This window comes from Acyrthosiphon pisum, chromosome A2 (genome assembly GCF_005508785.2).
Source record: "Acyrthosiphon pisum isolate AL4f chromosome A2, pea_aphid_22Mar2018_4r6ur, whole genome shotgun sequence".
NCBI classification, from domain to species: Eukaryota; Metazoa; Arthropoda; class Insecta; order Hemiptera; family Aphididae; genus Acyrthosiphon; species Acyrthosiphon pisum.
This window is the reverse complement of record NC_042495.1, coordinates 66380116-66406873: the sequence shown is the minus strand read 5'-3', so window position 1 is coordinate 66406873 and position 26758 is coordinate 66380116. Positions and strand designations below refer to the sequence as shown.

At 30.6% G+C, this 26758-nt stretch overlaps 1 protein-coding gene across 1 annotated transcript in view; it reads right to left on the bottom strand.

The window, feature by feature from the left end:
* LOC100166522 (octopamine receptor beta-1R-like) overlaps positions 1–26758 on the bottom strand; it is a 116702-nt gene that overhangs the window by 52610 nt on the left and 37334 nt on the right. The window contains exon 2 of the mRNA XM_001947746.5: positions 5939–6971. Within this exon, the coding sequence (XP_001947781.1) occupies positions 5939–6768 (830 nt within the window). The 5' untranslated portion in view covers positions 6769–6971. The remainder of the gene's footprint in view (positions 1–5938; positions 6972–26758) is intronic.

Below are 26758 nucleotides of genomic sequence, written 5' to 3'. Positions count from 1 at the left end.
CTACAGTAAAAAATGTAGCAACAAATAATTAATCATATATTAAAAAAAACATGATATACATGAATATTAGAATTCAAAGATTAAAAACATATTTCCAAATTCCAATTATTCGAAAACAAAATATTGTTGTACACAAATGGTAAAACTAAATACATTTAGTTAATTTTTTTGAAAGAGGAACAACACGTGGATGTAGATAAATGCATTGTATTAGTTTTATATGTAGATTATTTAAAATAAGGTAAAAAGCTAATTATAATCATAATTAATAAATCCTAATATTAAACGCGTTCAAATACGTTTAATTACTAAAAATTATTGCATTATCGAGATTAAAATTACGTATTACTAAGTAACTAGGTTACTAGGTTATGCATTTAATAAAAACAACATTTAAATTGTTTTAAATCATAGAAATGTCAACAGTTTAAATTATTTTCAGGTACTTATTATAATTATATTTTAAAATAAATAAGAATTTCAAATACATATTAAAATTACCTTTATTTTTATAGATAGATATTTTAAGTACCGTACTTACTATTATATGATGTGTTTTGAATAAAACTAAACCCTTAGTTTCTACAATATCAAATAGTAAAATTCAATAGTATAGCCAATAAAATATTTTATTATGTTCGATCATGTGATATCTATTATATTTATCTAATTTACACGGGGAAATAATATCATTATAATTGCTCAAAGTTCGTTATTATTAAACATTTCAAGATTTAAAGTTATATTCGTTATTCCACCTAATACATAATATTATATCACATACAATTAATTTATAATGAATATAATTACATTAACCACGTACAATGGTAAATACAAAGTCTTACTGGTATCAAATACATTCAGTATTCTTCATAAGTTGTGTACCACTCTTTTTTTTTTAAAAAAAAAAAAGCTTTGTTGAAACCAATTCTAAAGAAGCGGACAATGAAGAATCTAAACAATTTTCTATTTAAGTCCCACATTATGCTCATTGTGACATTTTTAATGTTAAAATTGAGTTTACGTACAATACATTATATCGAATAAAATGAACAACTGACGATAAAAAATTCAAACCTAATTTTTCCAAATTGTTAACCATATAAACGTTTTATTAAACAATGTTTTCCTAGGAATTATAAGTTATATGCTGTTCTAGTGGATATTATAACACACTATTTTTTTTAAATTGAACTCAAGCCAGTCGATTATGGCTATTAGCTGTCATTATGTTATATAACCTACTTTATACATATGTTATAATATAATATCAAATTCAAATATAAAATAACTACAATTTAGGCGAATGATACACTTGTGATTTTTCTATAAACATTACATTTTTGTTGATATTTTTTTATTTTTATATCTTGTAAGCATATTACCGAGGTAAGTAAAAACATCCTATGCTCTTTCATACAGCAGAATGAAATTACATTTTAAATTAAGTATTACAATTGTTCATAAACTTAAGATCAAATAAAAGTTGTCAGCCAATTCTTAATAAAAAAAAGCAGATAACAAAAAAGTTTTTAATTTTTATAATGAGCGTAATTATTATTATAATTGTGTTATGTCTTATAAGACAACTGATATATTTGTCTACACGCTATAATGCAGGTAAACATATTTATGGTTTATGTATTATAATGTCGCTCTTATATATTATGACAAAATGTATAGGTTTAGAACTAATCACATGTTAATATTGTTTGTGGATCACAATATTGTTTTATATTTTTCAATAAATACGGTTAAAAAAAATGTGTAGGATGCTTTACAAATACATTATGATCAACGTCATTAAAATAAACAACACAATTTAGTTTTTATATTATGAATAACATTTGACACGTGAAAAGACTATTATATAATATTGTAATGAGATCAAATCACTTTTCCAAATTGATTAAATTAGTGTAATATAATACACATACAACATATTATTTTATATTTTACAATTATCATATTATATGATAATTAAAAAAGAAAAAAACAATATTATATTAATATTTTAATATTTATGTGAAATAATTAAAATTAGAAAAAACTTTTGTATATTTTTGTGAAAGTTTTAATGGTTGTTTTTAATGATTCTCTCTCATTTTGTTGGGAAAAATGATTTCATTTCTTATATTGTTTTAATCAGTTTTGATTGATAAATACAACGAGGAATAATTTTTTTTTACTTACCTAACATAGGAATATAATGTAAGCAATAAATGCAATAGTTATTTCTCAATCTAAGTATGTGTTTAAATCGCAAAATCTAAATTCAAATATTATTCATACTATGACAGTATCGTGTTGGAAGTCATTGTTTTAGTTGTAATAAACCGTTTTCCGTTAGGACAGAGTTCAGTATACGTTATGTATGTATTTTATTTTTATTTTAAAGCTTATTGAAAAGTTTAAAAGATCCCATTTTTTAATGTAGGTACCTACTGCATTCATATTGCAAGACGAATAAGAGCTTAAAAAATCAATCGGATGTATTCGTTGAAATAATACTTAGGCACTTTAGGAGTAAGTATAACTAATACTCTTACTTTTTCATTTTTTAAGTATTATTTATAGAATTATTAAAGTATAATTAAGTGCAAGGTGATCCAAAAATGTTCATCAAACCATCTTATACATTTATAATAATACGCAGTGTAACCGGAATTTATATTGTTTTATTTTTTCTGTAATGTCTCAATACCTATTCAGATATAATATTTTTAGAATTGACGCTTTTTGAAATATTCTTTCCTCGAGGTAATTTTAGCGTAGAGTCGTCTTCCGTCAAAATAATTTCAAACAATGACGTGTAAGTGGTCGACCATATTATATTTGTGTGGCATTTTATGTTTACTTATATTAACACACTATAATATTTACAATATCGATGATGAATAATAGGTAGGTACTTATAATAGTTTATATTATTATATAATGATGCTGTTGGTTTTGAAATATTTTCAATGTGTAATACGTCAGAATTATCGGTGTAGCTTTACAATTATCGGTTTAATAATATTTAAAAATAAACATTAATTTAATTAATTTGGAAACTTTATTCGATTAAATTTTCATCAATGAGGTATACGTATGTGACTTTATTGTTAAGTTAAAAAAAAAAACTATAAGAAACATTAATTATATTAAAACATTCTCATCTACTTTTAATTAATAAAATCTTTTGAAATTGAAATCTTTTTTCTTTTAAACTTCACTTGTTAATGTTAATGAATTTCATAAAGCTGGTTATTGCCACACGAAGGACCACCGTATTTTTTAAAAATATTTTTTGCGCAACCATATTAAAATTAGATTTATCAGCTATGATGTTATGAATTCTTCGTGCTCCGAGTTAATTTATCAATTAGTATTAACTATCAGTCTGATGGGGTTTATATAACTCTTTTGCATATACATATACCACATAATTCTTAAATACCTATAAGATGTTTTGTATCAAAACTTAAGTAATTTAAACTGGGAGGCAATCATGAAGAAGCATGTGCATTTAATATCTACTTCCTCGTTACTTAGCGGGATGAAAAGTAATAAATTGAATACACCCAAGATCGACCAACAAGTATGAGAATCGTTACAGAACAAAATTTTCGTGTGAAAAGTATACACGATTTATATTTGAAATGTAATTAATTAACACATAAGTAGGAGCAAAATATGATTTAATAATTATAAAAAGGAAAAATACAGTCGCTGATAAGTTGAGGTTTTAGAGAACGATATAATGGTTAAATTCTTAAAAGTTATTAAGCTTAAATTTTATGCTGTTGTATCAGCATGATTTTTTGTTTGTTTGTAAAAATAATCATTAAAATATAGTTCAATTCAATCTTCATAGTGTGTATTCTTTCATCTTTTTTTAGAAGTTGGAAATATGAAATTTGGTATCACCAACAACAACACACTTAAATTATGTTATAATAACATTAGATAACAAAAAGGAACGACTGAAATAATATTAATTTAGAATGAAATCTGGTGTTGTATTAATTTCAACTTCCAAAAAGAGTTTACATTAAAATTTTAGTGTGAACAATATTATAATATGAAAACAACTGTCTTGAATTTCTGAGCTAAAATCGACGAAAAAATGTGTTTGGCATTGACTTCAACTACATTTGTAGTTTATACAACTCCAAATTTATATGTGTGATATAAATACTGCTTGTGTAACAATTTCAACAAAATCGATTAAAAAAAAAAAAATTAACCTTATATAAATTTACACAACAGTTAGAAATTATAGTTTGTTCTGAAATATTACGTTTAAAAAATGTTTCACTAAGTGGCATATTATTATTCTTTAGCAGTGTGCTGATAGAACTTCGTCAATAAATGATTAGGTGAGTTAATGATTGCTAATAATGTTATAAGACTGATATCGGATGATGTGTGGTGATATATTTTGATGGTATCACCTAACCCAGATGTATTACACAAAAACGATTTTGAATAGCAGATTTTGTAAGGTAAAATATTATGATTATTATTTCATTTTTATTTTTTAATTTCATACCATCTCTTGTAAATGTTTATTATATCTGATGTTGCTCGGCTGTTGGGGTATAATATAATTGCATTAAACCCCATGTAGAATTGTATATTCTAAAATTGTGTAATTTTGTTAAACTATAGTATTTTTAAAACTGATTAACTTCGTATTTTAACCCTGCCAGGCGTAAATTCATTGATAAATAAATAATGCATTATGATAAACACATCGGATTTATTTTGTGTTTTCTATCAAACAGTTTTTGCGAAAGATAAAAGTTTATTATTGTCAACCATATTATAGTATATATTAGTAGGCAGGTGTTGTTATTATAAACTTTATAATGTACCAATATGAACAAATTGCAAGTTGGATACATTAGAAACATTACGATGTATTTTAATATCTTACGTACAAAATTATATTGTAACTAATGTACGTTAATTTGAATTATAACTCGCGGGTACTTTACATCATATAGTGTAGGTACCTATACGAATTAGGTAAATAAAAATATTATATTAACACGTGGTTAATAATATAATATGTGCATTTTCTAATCGCATTAGCGCAGTTGTTTTTTTGTTTTTGGTTTTTGTAATAGTAATAATTATACGAAACTGTCTAAACTATCACGGTGTTGAAAATTCTACAGTATTTCGTACACACGCAGTTCTCTCGCTAAAGCCTTCTCTGGCTCGGCAAACTCAACTAGAACTCACCTTCCGTGACTTATATTAACACGTAATCGTATAGTATTAATTATAAGAAGTATGACTAAACAAAAGAGTAGTACTTTCAATTTTCGAATTGCGTGCGCACATTTACAAACCGCAACCGTCGACAAAAGTGTATTTGTTTTTAAATGTATCGAGAAAAATCTAAAATGAAATACTATACAAATGGGTACCCAAAACATTTGTTGTAAAGTTCATAAATATTATAATACCTTCCTAATAACACAAATGTGAATATAGCTAGTCTGCAGTACTCGGCTGAAAATCGCTCAAATGATAAGTCTCAAACACAATAGAGATTACAGGTATTATAATAGCGAAATACTACTAGAAATATTTCCCTACACACTGAGGTGGAACCTCGCATCGTAGAGCAAGAGTACTTATTTTTAAAAACAAAAGAAAAGGGTGAAAAAATATAATAATAATGAAATTATATATATTCATATTCTGATTAATAGTATTATGGTTGTTAAAAAAATGTAAAATACGCTTCAAAACGGCAGAGGGCTTGGAAGGGACGGCCACCTATTGTTTTTTAAAAAACCGCATTCGTGATAAATACGAGTTATTAAAAAATACACGCTATGCTTAGGTAACGTATTAGCGGGGCTCAAATGAAGACAAGGTGGACCACGGGTTGAAGACCCCCTGCACTAGAATTTAAAAGTAAGCGGGTGGTACGCACCTGTAGAGCATTCGTTCCTGTCGGTCGGCCTCCTGGTAGATGCGGTAGTACGTGAACAGCATGATGACGCCCGGCACCCAGAACGACACGCCGGAAGACACGACAGCGTACTGCTTGTTGACGACGAACGCGCACACGTCTGGGTGACGGACCCTGTCGCGGTCGTGCGCGGCGGTCGTGTACCAGCCGGCGAATATAGGCGCGAACGATATGAGCACGGGCGACACCCACACGGACGCCAGCATGACCACCGTCCGGGACTTGGTCATGATCAGGGGGTAGTCCAGGGGCTGGACGATGGCGTAGTACCTGTCCACGCTGATGCAGCACAGGTGCAGTATGGACACGGTGGAGAAGTACACGTCCATCGAGTTCCAGACGTCGCACATGAACGGGCCGAACAGCCAGCGGCCGGTCATCTCGAAGCTGGCGTTGAAGCACATGGCGAATATGGCCACCAGCATGTCGGCCAGGGCCAGTGACACGACGAAGTAGTTGGTGATGACGCGCAGTTTGCGGTGACGCATCACACTCACCATAACCAGTAGGTTGCCGAACAGCGCGGCCACCACTATGAAGCACATGGCCGCGCACTTGGCCACGTACGCGCAGAACCACGCCTCGTCTGCCAGGTTGTCGAGAAGTCCGTCCACGGCGCCGCCGGAAATCGCGGTCGCTCCAATCGTGGCCACCGTGGCCAGAGCGTCGGACGCCGTGGTCGCGGCCACCGTGGTCGCGGTTGCCGCGGTCGCTGTGACGGTCGTCGCGGTTGTTGCCGCCTCAGTCGTATCGTTGACCGCCGCTGCAGCCGCAGCCGCCGCCGCGAACATTTTTTTATCGCCGATCTCTTCGGGATCTCTTCTCTTCCTCCGCACGTCTGCGACTTCCGCCGCCGTCGCCGCTGCTTCCGGGCCACCGACTACATCGTCCGACCGTTTCCGGTCCGGCCGCAACACGCGCAACGCCGTAGTCGGCCGACGTCACCAACGCCGCTGAACCGGCCGTTCGCTCACGGCGGCATGTCGACGATCGTCTGAAATTCACAGTCGGACACAAATGATTTCAATATTAATTTAGATTTGAACAATAAAATTAATTGAATTATTATTGAAATCGGTACGAGCGCTGTGTTGCGTTGTGTAGTGTGTTCGGCTCAGTAAGCTCAAAACTGTGTGTGCATGTGCAGGGCGGAGTGTGTGTCTAACCGAAAGCGCTGTTTGTGACTGGCTCTTCCAGACCGTAATGTTCTCAAATATATATTTTTTTTTCATTCGAATATTTTCCAATTTTTTGGGCGTTTCCCTGACGAATTTTAGACTTTTTCCACATATTTAGTAGTGTTTGGTAACATAAAAACAACGAAAGCTGGGGGCAGATGTATACGGGACACCCGCATATTATTTTTTTATGCACTGCTAGATGACGAGAAACAAAAGGGCGTGTCAATATCATAATAATTATTGTCGTGTAGTAATATTATTGGTTATATATTAATACTACACTTTGAAACTTTGAAGCGTTCAAAGAACTAAAAATGAAAATAACTAACCAAGTATAATATAATAATTTTAGTATTGTATTAAAAAAAAATTTAAGCCGATAATACAATATCGGACATTACGAGGGTGGGAATAGAGGTTAACTAATAAAATTTAGCTAACTCGGCTAACTGTGATAGATAATTATTAATATCTTATAATTACGATTCGGAACATTTGCGTTATAATATAACAAAGACAGCCTCTCGTTACGAAAACGAAATACCATCTATACTGTGTACCAGGTACCCATATAATTACAGAGTTTTTAACTATATGGATCGTTTAGAACAGTGATTAGTGTAATAATATTATCAGTTATCACAGTAGGACGCAGACGGATCGATAAACAATAATAATTATATTAGTAACTTACGCCGTAACTCGGTGGCGAATAAAGAAAATGATATATTAATATAATATTATGGTCCATAAATCCGGTATAGTTGATAATTTAGCGAGGAATTATTTATAAGACTCGACCTAACGTCGCGCTCGTTGACCGTACCATATAATTTGAAGTTTGAGCGGTTCTTGGTTTTAGTGGTTTTTTTTAATTTTTTTTTCTGGTCGACCCGATGTTTTATTAAATTTTTTACATTGCTAGCACAGGATAACGAGTGAAGGCGAGTGAGGGAAAAGAGAGCTTGGCCGAGCTGAGGGAGGTCGAAGGAGATAAATGAATTATTATATACACATAAATAAAAATGTATGGGATTTCTGTTTTTTTATAATTAGACCGTCGTCAAAACGACTTACGTATCAAACTCTACTCGTTCATGAAAACACTGATTAAAATTAATAATTCATGGTCCTATCGATAACCTACTTACGCTCACATACCTATTACCTACATAATAATATTATTATGTAGGTCCCTGTGTTTGGAACATAAAAAAAATGAAAAACTTTATTAAATTATTTGTAAGCATATTATTATATTTTTACCTATATATAATATTATAACACAAACAAAATACAGGGTGTTATGGTTATCTCTATAATATAGATACAGAGCTATGTATATGTTCGTGATTTTGGTCTCCCTCAAGTCTATTTCACGATTTCTTCTGTTTTTATAAAACGTTATTGACTTAAATGGGCCAGCCACCGTTTTTATTTTAAAATGTCCGAACAAAAACTATTTCTGAAATGGTTGATATTCGAGTATTTTTATGTAGCGCTCTGGGGCTCGCTTTAAGAATCTAATGTTTCAAATGGTCAAACTTGATGTGAGGTCACGAAATCATTTTGTTTTATTTTATTCTTGAACACACTCGTTGCATCAACAAGATACTTCCTTCGATCTATGAACTTCGAATAGTTATAATATTATTATAACTTATATTATTTATTGATGACTGAAATTCCGAACGTTGTCCACCGTGCACGTTCGTAGAAAACAAAATTAAAAATTAAAAATATTTACGATTACCTATAGGTATTATAGGTTGACGTCCGAAAATCAAAAGTCGCCCGTCACGACCATTATATTGTATTATATTATTTCAAACCCTCTGCACCACCCCCTGAAGTATACTTTTACCTACATTGACGGCTCTTTCACTCGTCCGACTCTGACGCAAGTAGTATTTACTTTTCTTTTGCCCTTACGCACATAAATAATATTATGACGTATCATAATATTATCTCATCCATTCGTGCAACTTAATTATTACAATAACAGTTTTTACGTCATGCCTGCTTGCGTTTCGTTTATGTTATACGTTTGTGTTTAACATAAAATACTGTATCAATATCGTAGAATAGGTAATTTATTTTAATTTTGAATTCGGTCGCGTGTTGTTGGTACCTAGGTATTGTTAGGTGTGCGCAATAAACATATTTTATTCTAAAATTATTTTTTTTTTTTAATATGTTCGGTGTGGTTTTCGTAGAATTTAAATAACTGCGTGGTGCGATATCGTCGTAATGTGGTCGATAATGTTTTTGACGTTTTACAGTCATAACTTTACGGTATATAGAAGGCGATCGATATGACAGAGAAAAAATAAAGATGAGCCTATTCGCAGTTGAGATAATATTATTATGTAGCTTACAATGGAAAAAAAACCGACGTATATGGTATACGATCAAAAGTCACGAAAATGTTTTCCAAGACGTGTGTTGTAGTATACTAGTAGGCCAGGATGCTAAAGTAGCTACGATGAAAGATACACAAAACTCTTAGTGGGTCACTATCAACTTTCAAACTTTACCTTCTCCTCACTTCTAAAAAAAAAAATGTTTAATTAAGTACTACTTTTTTACTGATTAATTATTCAATAGTTTTTTGTGATACAAAATACAATTAATATTTTTTTTTACATTTATTTTGAATGTGCTGTGCATTAAAATTAAACCGCAAATGGGTAATGATGGGACCGCTTAGTCTACAGTGGGTGTTGTTGTATTAATTGTTATTTTATTATATTGTTCAATATTGATTTACTGATTTAATATTTTCATTCTGTAAATTTTTCTCTGTGTATAAATCAGAGAATGAGAATTTACGTAAAAAAATTTCAGTTAATTTACCATTAAAGTGGTAACAGTTATAAAATAGAATCTAAAGTAAAATAATAAAATATCTTAGAGGCACCTTTTTTATTAGTAAATATGATTGTTATTTCTAATGTGGTATTCTTGACAAATTTAGTATTTTTATAATAATAACAATAAAGAACTATAAATGGATCTATTGTTCTGTATCAGTATACCTATATTTTGAATATTTAATTATTCATAATATAATTATGAACAATTATTACCTCAGCATTTCCTTTATTTTTTTATGTTCAAAATTCAAAATATTTGTATTTATTTACTTTTAACTTTTACTTATATACAGTGTCGAGAAAATAGAAAATATAATTAGTATACCTAATAACTATAATGTATTTGTATTTATTATCAGTTGATAAAAAAGATATCGCTTTATAATTCGGGATAGGCATTTTTGATTGCATTTCATGAAAAGGGGGGCGATTGTAAACTCGGCCCGAGGAAAAAAAATGTTCAAAAGGTCTATTGTAAACTCGGCCCCTGTTTTTTTCAGGTAAAAATAATTTAGGTGTAAACTGGGCCCGGGGTTCTTACAGGTAAAAATGATTGACGTGTAAATTCGGCCTGAATAAAAATATAATATGTATAATATTTTTGAGAACAATTTAGAGGACACCATGTGGAGGTGATAATCATTATCCTCCAAAAATTATAATCATATTTTTATTCATAGTTCGTTATATAAATGTAGAATTCACTAAAATTGTGAAAAAATTTAAGTAATATATTTCAGTATTAAAAAATATAAGTAAAATGTATCCATGTAAAATTATAAGTGTACAAAAGTGTACAAATATAATTAAAATTGTAGTGCAATAGTTAATAATGTAAGGTTATAATATAAATCTATTTTTTTAAAGTAAAAAGCCATGTGTTTGACGTACCTATTCACTCACCGATATATACACACCGATACATAGGTACTATTCGTTAACAACAAATTGTTCCGTTTATTATATTTTATTGGTCAAAATAATTATCGGGCCCAGCTTACAACCGTCCTTTTTTATAATTTTAAATTTCCAGGCCGAGTTTACAATCGACCTATTTTATTACCTAAAATTTCCGGGCCGAGTTTACAACAAAAAAGGTAACCGCGGGCCCAATTTACATTTGCCCGAAAAGGGCCACAAAACCTTTTTTTGGGTTAAATAATTTCCTTGAAAAAAAAAAAAATTGTTAAAATTGAAGGTAAATTTACAGCATTCACATCTCTAGTATATATTATATTATATTTTGTACATTTTGCAATTAAAAAAAAAAAATTAACGAGACCGCGATTGCAGTAAGAATACCAAGGCCCCCCGGGTTGTTTTGCCACGGGTATTGGAAATCCTATGGTTACCTACGGCAGTCGTGGTATATGCCGTTGTTATTACCTACACCTGTGCGACCACAACACCGTTGTTGTGGTCATTCTGAAAACCGTCACCCTCCGTATTCGCACATTTTCGATCGTCACGCTCGCACGCTATCGCTCATTCGAATTCGGCATCTCTTCCACTGCGCTGGCGGCATATAATGTAATTGTGTTTATATATTATATGGTTCAACCGTATTGTTTTCCCCGAGACAATTTAACCCTCCCGGATTCCAATGATGGGTGGGGGGGAGAGGGTGAGTTTCTGGAGGCCCGGGGCTCGTGTATGGCAATCGCGTATACAACGACGGCCGAAATTAATATAAATCGACATTTCGTATTTCACTGCCACAATATGACGAGCGGTCGTCCTTCCCAAGACGTCACATATAGTACATATATATATATAGGTATACGCGCAATAACCCGCACTACTACCCCCTTTTCCAACCCCGTCACACACCCACCACACCCACCCGATACCCGAGTCCAAGACTCCAGCACAACGGCCCCACGTGCATTGTATTGTGTGCCGACTCGGCAAACTGTCAAAGCCACGTATAACTGCTGTAACTATCTATATATATCGTATATATACATTATACGTCATACATATTATATTATAATATAATGTATATGATCATATTTCGCGAAGGACTCGCACGCAGACGTTGTGCAGCTCTTCTCCGGAATAATGTCTATCACGATTATCATTATTATTGTTATTATTATTGTTGTTGTTGTTGTCGTCGTAGTTATTATCATCACCACACTGTCGTAATAGGTCTTCGCGTATATTATAATATTATATTGTATACGTCCCGCCAACAGGATTTAACTACGTATAGGAAGACGACGACGGGCACAGCGGTGATACGATAATAATATCATTATTATACGTGTAATATCAGCTATAACACGATATCACAATGTATTGTATAATGTAATATTATAATTATTATTGTGTTAGTCGGTTATTGTATTCGGCGGGTCGTCTGCGACTCCGATATTTCGCCGGTCGGACACTTGACACTATTTATACCTAATAAGATTTAGGAGAGCCTACTCTGGTCGCGGTAACGTAGGAAACTGTCGTAGTAGTGGACGTCGTGTCGACCTCGCCGGTGCAATCGAAGCGCAATGATGATTTCTTAAACGCAACGCATCGTAATCGTTTATTTTGTCTTGTTTTTCTTCTCAAGGTTTTGAAAAACAAAGTGTTTTTGTACGGTCTGATAAGTGGCCGCTTAAAACGTTTTTTATATTATCTTTGTCTGCAAACGGTTTTTTTTTTTTACGGAAAAAGAGTTCTTAAAAAAAATAATATCGAGTAACCCAATATATCGATTGGAAACCAAGCGAGTTTTGTTGATACTTTGAAGCCTCGAGGGGGTAGATTTTTTTTTTGCGAAGCTTTTTCTCGCGTTCGACGAAATCAACAAACAAATTTAAACTTACATGTCTTCCGAACTCTGTTATTACAGACATTTTTGTAGTTTGGACGATTTATCATTGTTTGAGAAACAGATATCACAATATCATAAATACTTATACAACACGTCCTGTACCAATCAAACTACAGTATTTTTTGTGTTTGAAATATTCTGCAGCAGGATGTTTTTTTTGTTTAATTTCAAATTTTAATCACAGTTACATACACTGTGAAAATTCACTGATTTTTATTAACATTCAACTCTTTGAATCATGTAAATATATTTTTTTCTTTAAAAATGTTGATATTTAATTCTAAATTGAGAATCTTATATAATGATGAAATAATAACCTTATAGCACCCTATGTGAGTTTAATGTTATGTTAACTAGTTGTGGAATTAAAAGTATCTAACAGTAAACAAAGACACACTAACAACGAGTTTAAAAACAATAGTTTAATAGGTGATTATAATGGTTTACTGCACGGTACATACACAATACGTTTAATCTTTTAGGACAAAAATATAAGAATACGTATATTATGGTATAATAATATGTAGCTTAGAATATCGTGAACAATAATAATATTGTAATGATGTCAACGGTACTCGCATAATTAGAAATAAACGATTATTTATCACATGTACCTGTAAGCTTGTTTGTATACATTTTTACATAAAACCCTACTTTGTTTCATCCATTTTATAATTTAATTATTTCTTTGTACAATTTTTACGGTATGTGTTACTTGAACTGAACAACTAAATGTGTAACTATATGTTCTCGCTGTAGTGATACCACTACAGTAGGTACCTACGCATAACAGTAATATAATAAAATAAAAATTTGTAACTATTGTGGTAAGTATGATTGAGAACTAGTGAACTGGTATCAAACGATTTTTAATGAAAGTTATCTATTTACAATAATTATTGAGAACTGGAGCTATATTTGTAACGACAGTGTGCATATCCTCTAATATATTTCTTTAACTTATTAAATAAACTGTTAGTCAAAGACATAACATTTTATAAAAAATGTAATAAAAAAAAAAATACAATTATTCGATTTGTTGCAACTAAAAATAGATTTAGGCTTAACGAAAATAAATATTTGATGACATAAAAGGTCATGGCTGTTGAAAGGTATTAAAAATAAAACATCCAAAGAAGATCAAATGGATATGGAATACATTATTTTTAAAATAAATATTAACCAATGTTAGAATGGACAATAATTATATGAAACAGTAATATTTTATTTTATAGTTCAAGATACTATAATATTGTCAACAACTACTAGATGATATAAACATTTTATTTAATTTTAGTGTTAAATTAATTTACCTAAACATGATATTAGATTTGGAGTAATACAACAACTAAGCTATATATCAATATAATATCTTTTAAATGGCAAATTAGAATATAAATCTATGTGTGATTCTTTTGATATTATCATCAGTTTACCCTCTTAAACGCAATGTACCAATACATTATAAATCTGTTGTCAAATTACGACACATCCATATTCAACAAAATTGATATTGTTACATATTTATTATGATTAAAAAAATTGTGAAAACACCATAGTTTTCATTTTTATAAATTGTTTAAAACGATATCACATAAATGCAAAAAAAGTTAAAAATTCAAAGTTTTTTGGGGCAAATATAATATTTTAAATTATAACGTATAATTATTCAAATGTTTGCAATTTTTGTTTGAAATAAATTGAAAGCTTGTAACAAAGTTACCCATTATTTCATGGTTTTTTTTCTATAAATTTAAAACTATTATGCATCGTTTGTCAAACTTTTTTTAGAAGGGTACAAGTTTGAATAAGTTTTTTAATTTTTATGACAATATATTATTTGTTTGAATTTCTTTTTGTAGAATATGTAGTTATGGTTAGGTTAGTTTGAAAAGACGATATTGTTTTTTTTAAACAATGTTTTTTGTGTATTATTTTTTAATAAATGTTCAGATTTGTTAACATTTTTAAGATAAGCTATTACTCTGGTTTTTAAGTGTTTAATGCAACAATAGTAATTATTAAAACTAATTTAAGTAGTGTCACGAACTGTTACAGAACTCAAAAATGGTCGATGGATATATTATATTTTAATAATAATAAAACTAAATGCATTGGTACACTGTCATCCGATTTATTTCTACGTATCATTTACATTTTAATTATTTAAATAATTACGTAATACTAATTAATATAGAATTTTGGATAGGCGTTGTAGCTACAGTATCATCAGTCGTAGTTTAATTTTTCATAAATGGGCGTATGACTAATGCGGTATGTTGGCAATAAACTTTTTTTCTGGTCACATTTCTACTCCTAAAAATGATTTCATATTTAAATGATATAATAATTATTGTTTTCCAACCTCGCCTAACCAAAAACAGAATATGTATTGTGCTTATAAAAATATTATAAACATGAAAAAAGTATTTGTTTAAATATTTTAAAATTGTTGTAATATTAGTTAACGAATAGTACCTATTTATTCGTTATAGTTCGTAGACGTTGTAAAGATATTTATAAATTGTAAGATTTACTGTACGTCATATATATATATACGTATATCCAGTTTTGTACGAATCTTATGAATAATTTTCAATTATACGGTAGTTCACTGGTCGGTCGATTCAAACGCGAACACAAAAAAAAAAAATAATATCGGGAACACCATGTCGACAATGGAAGCTTATAAATTATAATAAAATCAACTGCGTTGGCAATTATTGCAGAGAAGTTGTTTGTAAAACCCCTTTCCACGCATCAATTAAAAATGTTACAACGGGTGTTTTTTAATTACACGTTTTCAAATTGTTAGATTCACTTTGGGACTTGATTAAATTTTACTTGGCATCATACACACATAGTGTTCAATAATAATATTATGTAGCTAGACACATTGCTGTACACCGTTTTAATTATGGCTTTGCATTAGTGTCGCAACAATATCGAACTCCTTGTTGTGAGCCGACGGATGACGGGTATAATTGTATTTAATATTGTTCATAGCGTGCGTTATAATTATTATTAATTCGTACTTAGTACTAAATATGCGTGTAAACCATTATTGCTGTAGTTGTAGTCAGTATAACAGATATAGGAAGGTGTCATTACAAATTGTTATTTAATTATAATCCTCAGCATTGGATCCTAATAAATAGGAAATACAACGATTTTGGGTGGTTTTATTTTAAACATTTCCGATACCTATTTGAAAACAAAATAAAATTATTAAGTACATTTCACACTCAAGAGTATTATCTATATATTTAATCATTGTTGATTGAATATGTTAAAAATCAAAATGAATAATTTAGGTCTAGATTTGAAAACTGCTTTTAGTACCGTGTGAGTGTGTATTTTTAGAACATGATATCGAGCTTAAAAACGGTTATTGTTGTAATGATGTCTATGATATTATGTTTTAATATTTTTATAATACATTTATACATTTAACGATTAATTTATATGGTGTCAAAATCGTGTAAACCGAAAGTTGGTGTTAATAAAATATTTATGTGCATTTGTAGATTTTTTAATTAATTATATTGTCCGACAAAGATAATTTGTATCTCAAATCTAAAAAAAGAACAATACAGTATCTATGATTATTATTGTAATTTTTTTTTAACGAATATAATTTAAAAGTATATAATATTAAAGTGAATCAATAATGATGAGTCCATTCAACAAAAAAACACAACACACGATAATATCACATTCTATAAATGATTCAACAAAATCAATAGCAGTGTATAGTATAGGTATCTAAATGTAATTTATACGATAATAGATAATACTTTTTTGTTTTTTCTCGTAACTTCTAAAAATGTATTGGTTTGACGTGGGATTTTGTTTTAACGATATCGTTGTGTTATTTATTCGAATAGTTAGTATGACATTTGTTGAATCGAATAAGAATAAAACACGTTATATTGTATTATTTTTCTGGAAGCACAATAATAATCTCGACACATTATTAAATGTATGACCCACCACAACAAAATAAGCTTTTCAGAGAAATAATAGGATGACCACATTTTCAACTTCACGATTACCAGCATTCAATCCAAATGATAAATTTACGAAACTCAAATCACTCAATTATATCCATACAATAATAATTGCATTACACTGTTTAATTATTTCCGGGATCATCACCATTATATAATCGACTTGATTAAATTGCAATTAATTAACAAGTTGTGTAACAAAAGGCCAATCATGTAGATGTATAGAAGATTTCTACCAAAAGTACAAGGTAACAAATAAATCATTTAACAGTCGACAAGTTTGATAAAGAATACACGGCGTCTGACAGTTTTTGACTAATCGGACAAATATCCCTGAAAGCACGTCGAATTAAAAAACTAGGAATATTATATATATTTTTTTTAATTAAAAAGAAAAAAAGACATAAATAAACACGATAAATAATATTCAAGATAAGTGAAATCCTAATTTGTTAGCTAAATATTAAATTTTCTTTTTTCAATAATTTTGTCGTTGGCCTTACCTTACCCGCATTTCGTCGTAATAAACAAATTATATTCCATTAGTTTCACAGACATTAAAACATTGTTAACGAATTGTATTCAAAAGCACTTTTAACATATTATTCTACAAAGGTCATAATATATAATAGATATTATATATATATATATATAATCATACATTATATATCACGATGTAAGAAACGCGTATTGTTATAATATCAACTTTTCCAATTTTACATTTCCTGAAAGTTGACACAAGAAAATAAAAAACGACTACATTTCAATTGTTTATTATAAAACTATAAAAAAAAAAAAAAAACAAGAACATAATGTGTATGGCAATTAAAGTGGTTAAAAACTGAGCATCGGATACATTATAATACCTATATTCGTACAATGTGCATGTATGATGTACTTACCTATTAGTAATATTATACATTACTAGAACATGAACGTACTAAGTTGGTAGACGTATTAAATTGATTAAATACACGTATACCTAAATGTGACTTTAATGACACATTTTCTAAGAAAACTCTGTTGGTACACAAATCTATGGTATAAAACCAAGTAGCACGTATCTTGTCATATTTTGAGACATACATTCGACACGTTAAAACGAATGGACTGATTCCTAAATATGTTTTTCTTTTTACCAAAAATATAGTTTCACACTATAGTAAATAAATATAGTTATTGACAGTTATAAAAATGTCGTGTTATACCTATGTACTTAAATAATTGAATTAAATTCAATTTATTGTTTGAATTGCGAATTTAAATTATTTTCACCTACGTTAAACTGGTGCAAAGTCGTGTAGTAGGTAAACGTGATCGAAATCTTATATCCGCATTGTATTGTTTCAACGCTTCGAGATAATAGATATGTTCCAGCCGCGATTATTTGTGTATGATAAAAAATAAAATACAATGAATTATACGTCGCGTCGGGGAAAAGCGTTCGGTTTCTATGCCTCCAAATCTCTTTGTGAAATAGCTGATAAATCAGTTTCCCGATACGGCGATACGGATACACAGTTTAGAAACTAAATAAAACAATTGTTGTTGTAATACCAGTAAGAGGTTTCGTACCCATTAATATTTTATCGTACTCGAATAAACTATATGCAACGCACAAGTATAAATATGTTTGATATACGGTTTTATTTCTGAAAATTAAACCATCCTTTTTCGGGTACAAAAGTAAAAAAAAAAATGCATAATTTATCTGATTTCACAACGAAATAAATAGGTATACCTACGTTTAAAGCGTGCTGAAATAAAGCAATTTAATTTCCGTCGCAGAATGTGAGACGTTATCTGCGATTAAATAATGATAATGTTTGGAAGTCGTGTGGTTCGATCGGACACAGCCCACAGGACTACATAGGATATATTATGATAATATGCTTACGATATCACTCTAGACACGTTGTTTATGATATCAAAGTATTGCACGGTTATAATATAGTTTTGTTTTTCTTGATTAACAATAAAATTAATTGACGTGTGTAAATTGATTTTTTCGCTCAAAATATAATTGTGTTAGCTAAAAACAAAATTACATATGCATAAATGTTTTATCAGCAGGTATATAATTGGTATTTTTTTTAAATAAAGTACTAAAAAAATGTATTGTAAAACATAATATTCAAATTTATGGAATTAAAAAATAGAAACGAGATTCAATCGCAAAGTTTTTTACATACATAATATAAATTCTGAACAATGAAAACGGTATTTACCTACAGTTAATATTTTAGTTTTGGTAGTTTTGATTTTGTAAAAATATAAATATTCGTCGACAAATGTAACTCCAGTAGCAATAAAATCGAGGTCAAATGCTTTGGAAAATATACATTATACAATAATGGACGGTTAAAACTAAAAACTAACGAGAAACTCAATAATGACAAACGTAATATGAACTGCGAAAATATCGAAATGATGATCATTTAATGGGTACAACATTGTCATATTTCATTTTATTTGGAAAAATGATCGACATTTGGACACGTGATATCGGATTTGAAGAAGAAGAAAACTATGCAAACATGTTGTGATTTAAATATTATTATTATTATTATTATTATTATTATAATCCATTCGAAATTGCAATATTGTACAACACATACAACTGAATTATTTTATGCACGAGCAGTTCGACGGAAAGGAATATCATTTGTCCTTGCAGTGTGGTGTAAATACGTATAATCTCAAGTTATCCTGTTGGGTATTTCTACTCGTGTAGAATGCACTAATTTTTGACGTGGTTCGACTGCAACGCGACACGGAGACACTGTATTAAATAATAATATTATACCTACGTTTCACGTTGGTCCTGTTAAATTTGGAATAATCTCAAATCCGTGATAACAGTGTATTATGTATAACATATGTTTTGAAAAAAAAAATAAAACAATCTTTTCACTCCAAACCTGCACTCCTTTACGCAAAATCTAACGAGATCAACGTGTGTTTACATTTATTTATTTTTAGAATACATTGAGTAGTTGGCTTTTGTTTTCGTACCTATATTAAAACGTTTGCCGAACGTTTATATATAAAACAAAAAAATAACAAAAACTTTACGATACAATTCCCTAAAAAGTAAGCGAACAATACAAAAGAAATCTCAACGTCAAACGTATAAGAAACATGCGGTGGCCGTATCAGCGTTGGGTGGTGTGTTTTTAGATCAGACAATATTTAAAGTAAAATTCGCGAAGTATATATATACATAACTCTTGTAGAATGAAGTTATTTACCGAACAAGTGGGACGAATAAGTCGGAAGTACGAGATCTGCAGTGATGAATGTTTCGAGTTCAAATACCAACGCCGTTAAATGCGCAAAACTATTTAATCGTTTAGCGGACGGAATAATACGATAAATTCCAATAGGTATTTAATGTTTTATACGTCGTCATAATATTATATTTTAAATTGAAATATTATCCACACGATTGGTAGAGTAACGGTAAATAATATGTAGAATATGATACCTATTCCGAAGATTCGCGGATGTAAAAACTATATTTTATTAATGTAGATAACGGACAAATGTATGAGACGTAGAGGAAAACAAAATGACTTCATAATGCTTTTATATACTAAAACCAATAAAACGACCACGTTCAACTTGAATGGTTCGAGGGATCTCTGACGGTATAAACAACGCGTTAAAAATATATAGTGTAGTGTTTCTCTATTACATTTAGAAATTACGAAATAATATTATAAAGAAAAAATATTTTATAGGGTCGACGATGTTAAAAAAAACCTAACTCATCCTTGTGTGTGGAATAACTTGGTACTTCAGTTATAAATTCGTTAAGACGATATAAAGTTATAGTGACCTATTTTATAAACAGTAAAACGAGTCTTCTGGTGAGGACGAACAAACAATAAAGGTCGATGTTATTTCAATCGATTGGCATTGTCTATTTGTATAGAATGCGAAGTCGGTCCCGGCCAACTGTTGTGCACCCCGGCAATCATATAAATTGCACTTGCAAAATGTATAATCGTCTTTTGTAAATGTTTCGGGAAATTACATATATTATATATATATTTTTTACCACGAATTTAATTGTTACGGTCCAACTTACGTTCATGTAATAAATTATACACATTAAAATAACAACAGTCTTTGAACAAAACGATATCTGTTTCGACCTTCAACAATGTCTTGGGGGTGGAGAGGGGAGCTATTATAGCTATATACGCTTTTTGTTGTATATGCGTTTTGGAAATAATTATCGTACCGTGAACGTCTTCTGCGAATAAAAAATAAATATTTTAACGCGAAGAAATCAACACGACCAATCCAGGCTCAGAATGTTTCCCGAATTGCCGTATCCCCTCCCTCCCCCCTAGTGTGAGTCTTTACTAGTTTAGAAATGGGTAGGTTGAGATGGAGGACGTGTCTTGTGCCTCGATGATAACCGACCGTCAAAGACAACAACATCTGCCGAATGCACTCGACAGCATGCATTGTATACATTAAATTCGTCACTAATTAAGTCAAAGCACACGGTGCGCGTTTTCGTGATCGGTTTCGTGATCGACACCACTAATATCGATGGGAGGGTTTCCAAACTTTCCACACACTTGTCGTCGAGTTCTCAACTACGACCATATAGGAGCAACTATACATATAGGTATAGGACCAAATTTTGTCGGAGGGGCTGTAGCCTTAAAATTTTTCTTTATTATTCTGTGTGGTATTATTATTATTATTATTATCACATACACCCGACTAGTACCCACTCTACTTACTTTAAAGTTTGTATGTATTAGTTGTAAGTGGCTCGAAATAAATAAACTTACATTAATATTTGTACGTATAAAATATACATATTGTTATTATATATTTTAATCGGAAAACATTTATCACTCTCAATCTTTTAAACTATATCATTTCAAATTATCATAATTCTTTAATACATATTATACTGAAAACATCTCTTTCGATATTCAAAATTGTCAAATTTGAATAACACTCTTGGAAAGAAATCGTGCTTAGCCGATTTTCGAAGACAATGTTTTTCGGGGGCTTACTACCTTACCACCACCTAGTTATGCCTATGAGTACCTATAAAATATGTGCATTTCGTAAAACTATTACAATTTACAAGATACCTATGGACTGCCATAGTTACTATGCTTCGTAAATGGCATATTAGAAGGGCACAATAAATCAACCTTTTCCAACTGGAACAATATAATCATCATGGTCGCTTTAAATTATGTATATCGGTTCAAAAATGACTAAAATATTAATGAATCAACCGCATGTACGAACATTTAGAAGAACAATTTTTCTTAAGCTCATATATATTATAACAAGAGGCACGCGCACACATACACACACACATACACTGGACGTTATGTAAGTACCTAAATATACAGAGTGTAACAGATAGAAGTGAGTTTTGGAATAACTATTGTTCTATTCAATATTTTAAAACTTTTTTTTTTTATATATATAATTTTTATTAATTTATAGCCACTTACACTACACGTGTAATAAAAAAAATGAGATTTGATTTAAATTTTTTTGAATAAATTCAAAATAGTCAATTTGTTAATCTGATTATAAGGATGATTTGGATGGTAAAAAATTTATCTAAAGCAAGTAGTTTATTTTTTAGAATTTTTTAAAATATCAGTATTTTTTCGATTAAATTAATCTAGAACGCAATAACTTTTTTTTAAAAATATTATTTTTAGAAATTTATTAACATGGGTATATTTCTCAAACTATTTACTAATCATATAATTTTAACAATTTTTGTCATACGTTTAAGTAGCATAATTTTTTTTTTTTTTTGGTCATGTCTTTCTGTTACACCTTGTATACTGTTTGTATGGTTTTACCGCTCCTTATAAATCAAAGCGTTTTTACAACTGGTGTGCTCAGAACTAACGAGATATAATAACCGTTCATCCGGGAGTATTTTTTTCGCGTGACTACCTTCGTTTTCAAGTACAAAGCAAATATAGAATACCGTGAACGATATTGAGACCGTCAACCACCGGTCAAAGGACTTCGGTTTCGGCATTTGGTTAGATTCGGGCCTATTTCATAACTTTGGTCAATACATCATTCCGCTGTTTTAAAGGTACATTCTATACCATGACCATTTTCTGTAAGCACCGCTTGGTCCGTATTCAGAATTTTCATGTTATTCACCGAAATCAAATTAAATAATATTACTTAGGTAAAATGATTCCATCGGTCGTAAATAATTAGTAATAACCTCATATTTTAATAAGCACCCGCAAGTAGTTTAATATTTTCAAATATATTATATAATACGGTGACATGTTAACCACACTGTTTGCACGGAACACGTGGATGACAGTGTAACAGTACCTAGGACGTATCTAGAGCGTTGGATGTATACCACCTATTCCACACAAATATTTATCTTGTACATTTTTAAAATCCTTCACTAACAAGACATATATATATATATAATATGTACCTACTATCTACAATCTACCTAATTGTTCGTTATATCTATACAAAAAGTATTTTTTTAATGAATAAAAAATATAAATAAAAGTATTCAGAATACGTATTCATTAAAAAAATACTTTTTTCCGATCCAGAAAAATAGTTTTAAATTTATGAATAGTAGACATATTATAAATCATGAACATTAATTTAATTCTTTGAAGGAAATATAATATTGACCCATGATGTGATTATTTTTATAAACACCAATTTGTTATATCCCGTATATGGCTCGTATCGGTCGTATCATATATGTGGTCAAAATTTACAAATTTTGTATGATTAGGTTGTATTTTTAATTATTAATTAATAAATGTTAATTACCAACCATTCAAAAACTGACAAAAACTAGTTATGAAAAAAAGTATTCTAATAGTATTCGAATACTTTTTAAAGTATTCGAATATGTATTCTGAATATATTTTTTAAGAACTATTGGAATACGTATTCCGAATACAAAATAAAAGTATTCTTTACAAGACTGGCTACCCCTCAAAAAAATATACAGTTTTTTAGTTGTGTGGGATCGATGCCCCCCCACTAACCCCCACCAACATTGATGTTAAAAAATGTACCCCCCCAGAAATTCGTTAATGAATTTGCGCCTGTGATAATAATAATTGGCGATCGGAGTGCATTTACAAATCATACCCAGTTTTACTTTTTATTATTTTTTTTGTGGTTTTGTCCTTTGCTGCAGAATGACACCAAACGGTACGCGCTCGATATACGATAATAATAATGCGTATTGACCGGGTGAAAATGAAAGGTTCCTTTCGTACATAAATTATGCATACAAAAATATTACAACGTGTTATGATAACGACCTGACGGAAACTCCCTTTTCCGGTCATGCCGATTCTCGGGATTAATGATCGTGCAGAATATTATGCCACATTCGTACAACTGTTGTACCCACCGTATTATCATTATCAATATTTTATTATTATTATTATTATCACTAATATTGTAGTGAATTGGTCGCCGTGTAACCTATACATAAATGTCGGCCGACCGGATCACGTGCAACGCACAATGCACATACGCGGCCGATTTCCTCTTTTTCCACCAGGTGAAATCTCTTTATAATGGAAAAATCCATTAACCGGGTTGCGCGCACGCGATCGGATCGACGAGCGGTGTTTTATTCCTCGTCAATTTTTGCTCATGTTAAACGTTTTCATTTTTAAATTCATAACCCAAACCTGCGGAGCTATTAAAGCCGCATTAGACACTCGTGTTGTTTTAGACTTTTAGAGCATTATGTGGTTTGAAAACAACCAACGCGTGTACAACAACAATATCGTTTCGGGAAAACGATTTTTCCCCGAAGGCGTTCGACGGTTAACGCACTTCAAAGACGACACGATATGACAGTCTAAACAAACTAATGGTTTGAATTCGATATGTGTTTGAACGACCTGCTTATTTAATCGTAATTCTACCACGCTTTGTCAGCTGCAGAGACGAGAAGATAATTCACAGGGAGTAAAAATAAAGTATCGTTCGACCCTGCGCTGCCGAGGAGAAGAAAATATTGTTGATACAAGTCGATTAATTAAAGTTTAGGGTTCATTAAACAGCCACCTGAGGAATTTCAAAATATGCGAATTAATATACGTGAAATATGTATATAGAACGAGATTATCTTTAGTATATGTATATACGAGATGAATAAATAACTAATTTGCGTTTATTGTGAGGAGGATTCATTTTTGTAAAAATATGTGATTATAATATATTGATATTGGTGTTGCGGCCATTGGGACAACAGCACAAACATGAATTATTAAAATGTATTGCGAGATTGTAATATACTATTGTAGGTACACGCACAGTCATTGTATTTATAACATCATATATTGTATTATAAATTCAATGGTATACAGTAAATACTCAAAAATAGTATGCCTCGAAAAATAATTTTTCTTGAACAACAAATAATGATTTTAAAAACGGTTGGCTTTTATTCAGTTTTAGTGGGCTTTCAAGTGCTTGATTCATACAACATTATTAAATTTTTTTTGGGGGATGTTTTATACACAAATATTATCATATATTATGTATATAATTTTTACGCACTATCGTCAATAACGCAGAGTACTTATATGATGAGTACACTTGACTGGATAAAGTTCAACTGACTGGAACGTCGTTCTTATAGTGTCCGTGGAAAACAATTCGTTTATTCAATAATAATAATATGATACCATTTTCGCTCACGGACAGAGTTATAAAAAATCAAAACAATATAAGAGTGTATAACGTTCAGGTATTATGTTATGGATTAAAAATATTATTGGCTATTATACCAAAATATGTACCGAGTAGAATTATAGATTGATAAAGTTTTTTAGTCAATTGATTTGAACAAAAATGCTTTATCATTCTTATGACCTATAAGACGTACCTAAATACTTTTTGTTCTGAAAAAGTATTTAAAATAACGCATTTACACTACCTAATATAAAAGCTACGGTTGTCCGTGCGTAAAGATTCCTAATGGTATTTTCGCGGGTCCGCAAAATTTTAATATCTATTAAAATTAATCAACAAATAGTAACCGCTAATATACATTTATGTTAATTATTTTGTTCTGTATTTCATTATTGTGTATACGGTATACCTATGAATTGAACATTTTGTATTATATTAGTGCAGTACGTCCGACCTTTGAACGTCCGCGGTGGTGTAAAGATATTTTCGTTTGGACCATTTGAATAAAGGATCACTGAGGGTATATAATAAGGTTAAAGGGTCTTTAAAACCATTTCCTACGTCCTTTGAAATTACTACAACCTTTGTTGCACCGCTCACAATATAGGCAATAGAAGGAACACTCAGGATAATAATATGTTTCGTGACCTTCTAAATACGATAAGAATTGATTCCTTTTCATCTATTTTACTCACGAATATCACGATCAAAAACGTCACATCGAGAGAAACGGCACAACCGAATATAACGTTGCCGTCTATAGATATTCTTGCGGAAATGCTGTCAGTCATTGTAAATTTCATACCATTCGTTCGAATGTCAAACGTAGTTTGTATATTATTTTGTATATTGAAAGGTATTGTAAACATTTTAACCAGTTTATCGATAACCTATTAATGATTATTTTTTGACGAAATTTTATTGATTACAGTGATAAAAAATATATTATTTTATAATTCAATGACAATTATATACAACTGAAAATCGCGTAAAGACCGAAAATGTTTAGTATGAAATCGGATAAGTGATATTTGAAAATATTTTTTCTGGTTTAAGTCCGTGATGGAAAGATTCCGCAGGTGTCTGGTATCAAAGGATACTATGTTAATATAACTTAATCTCTTCACTTATATAAGTAATAAACTTATAACCCACAT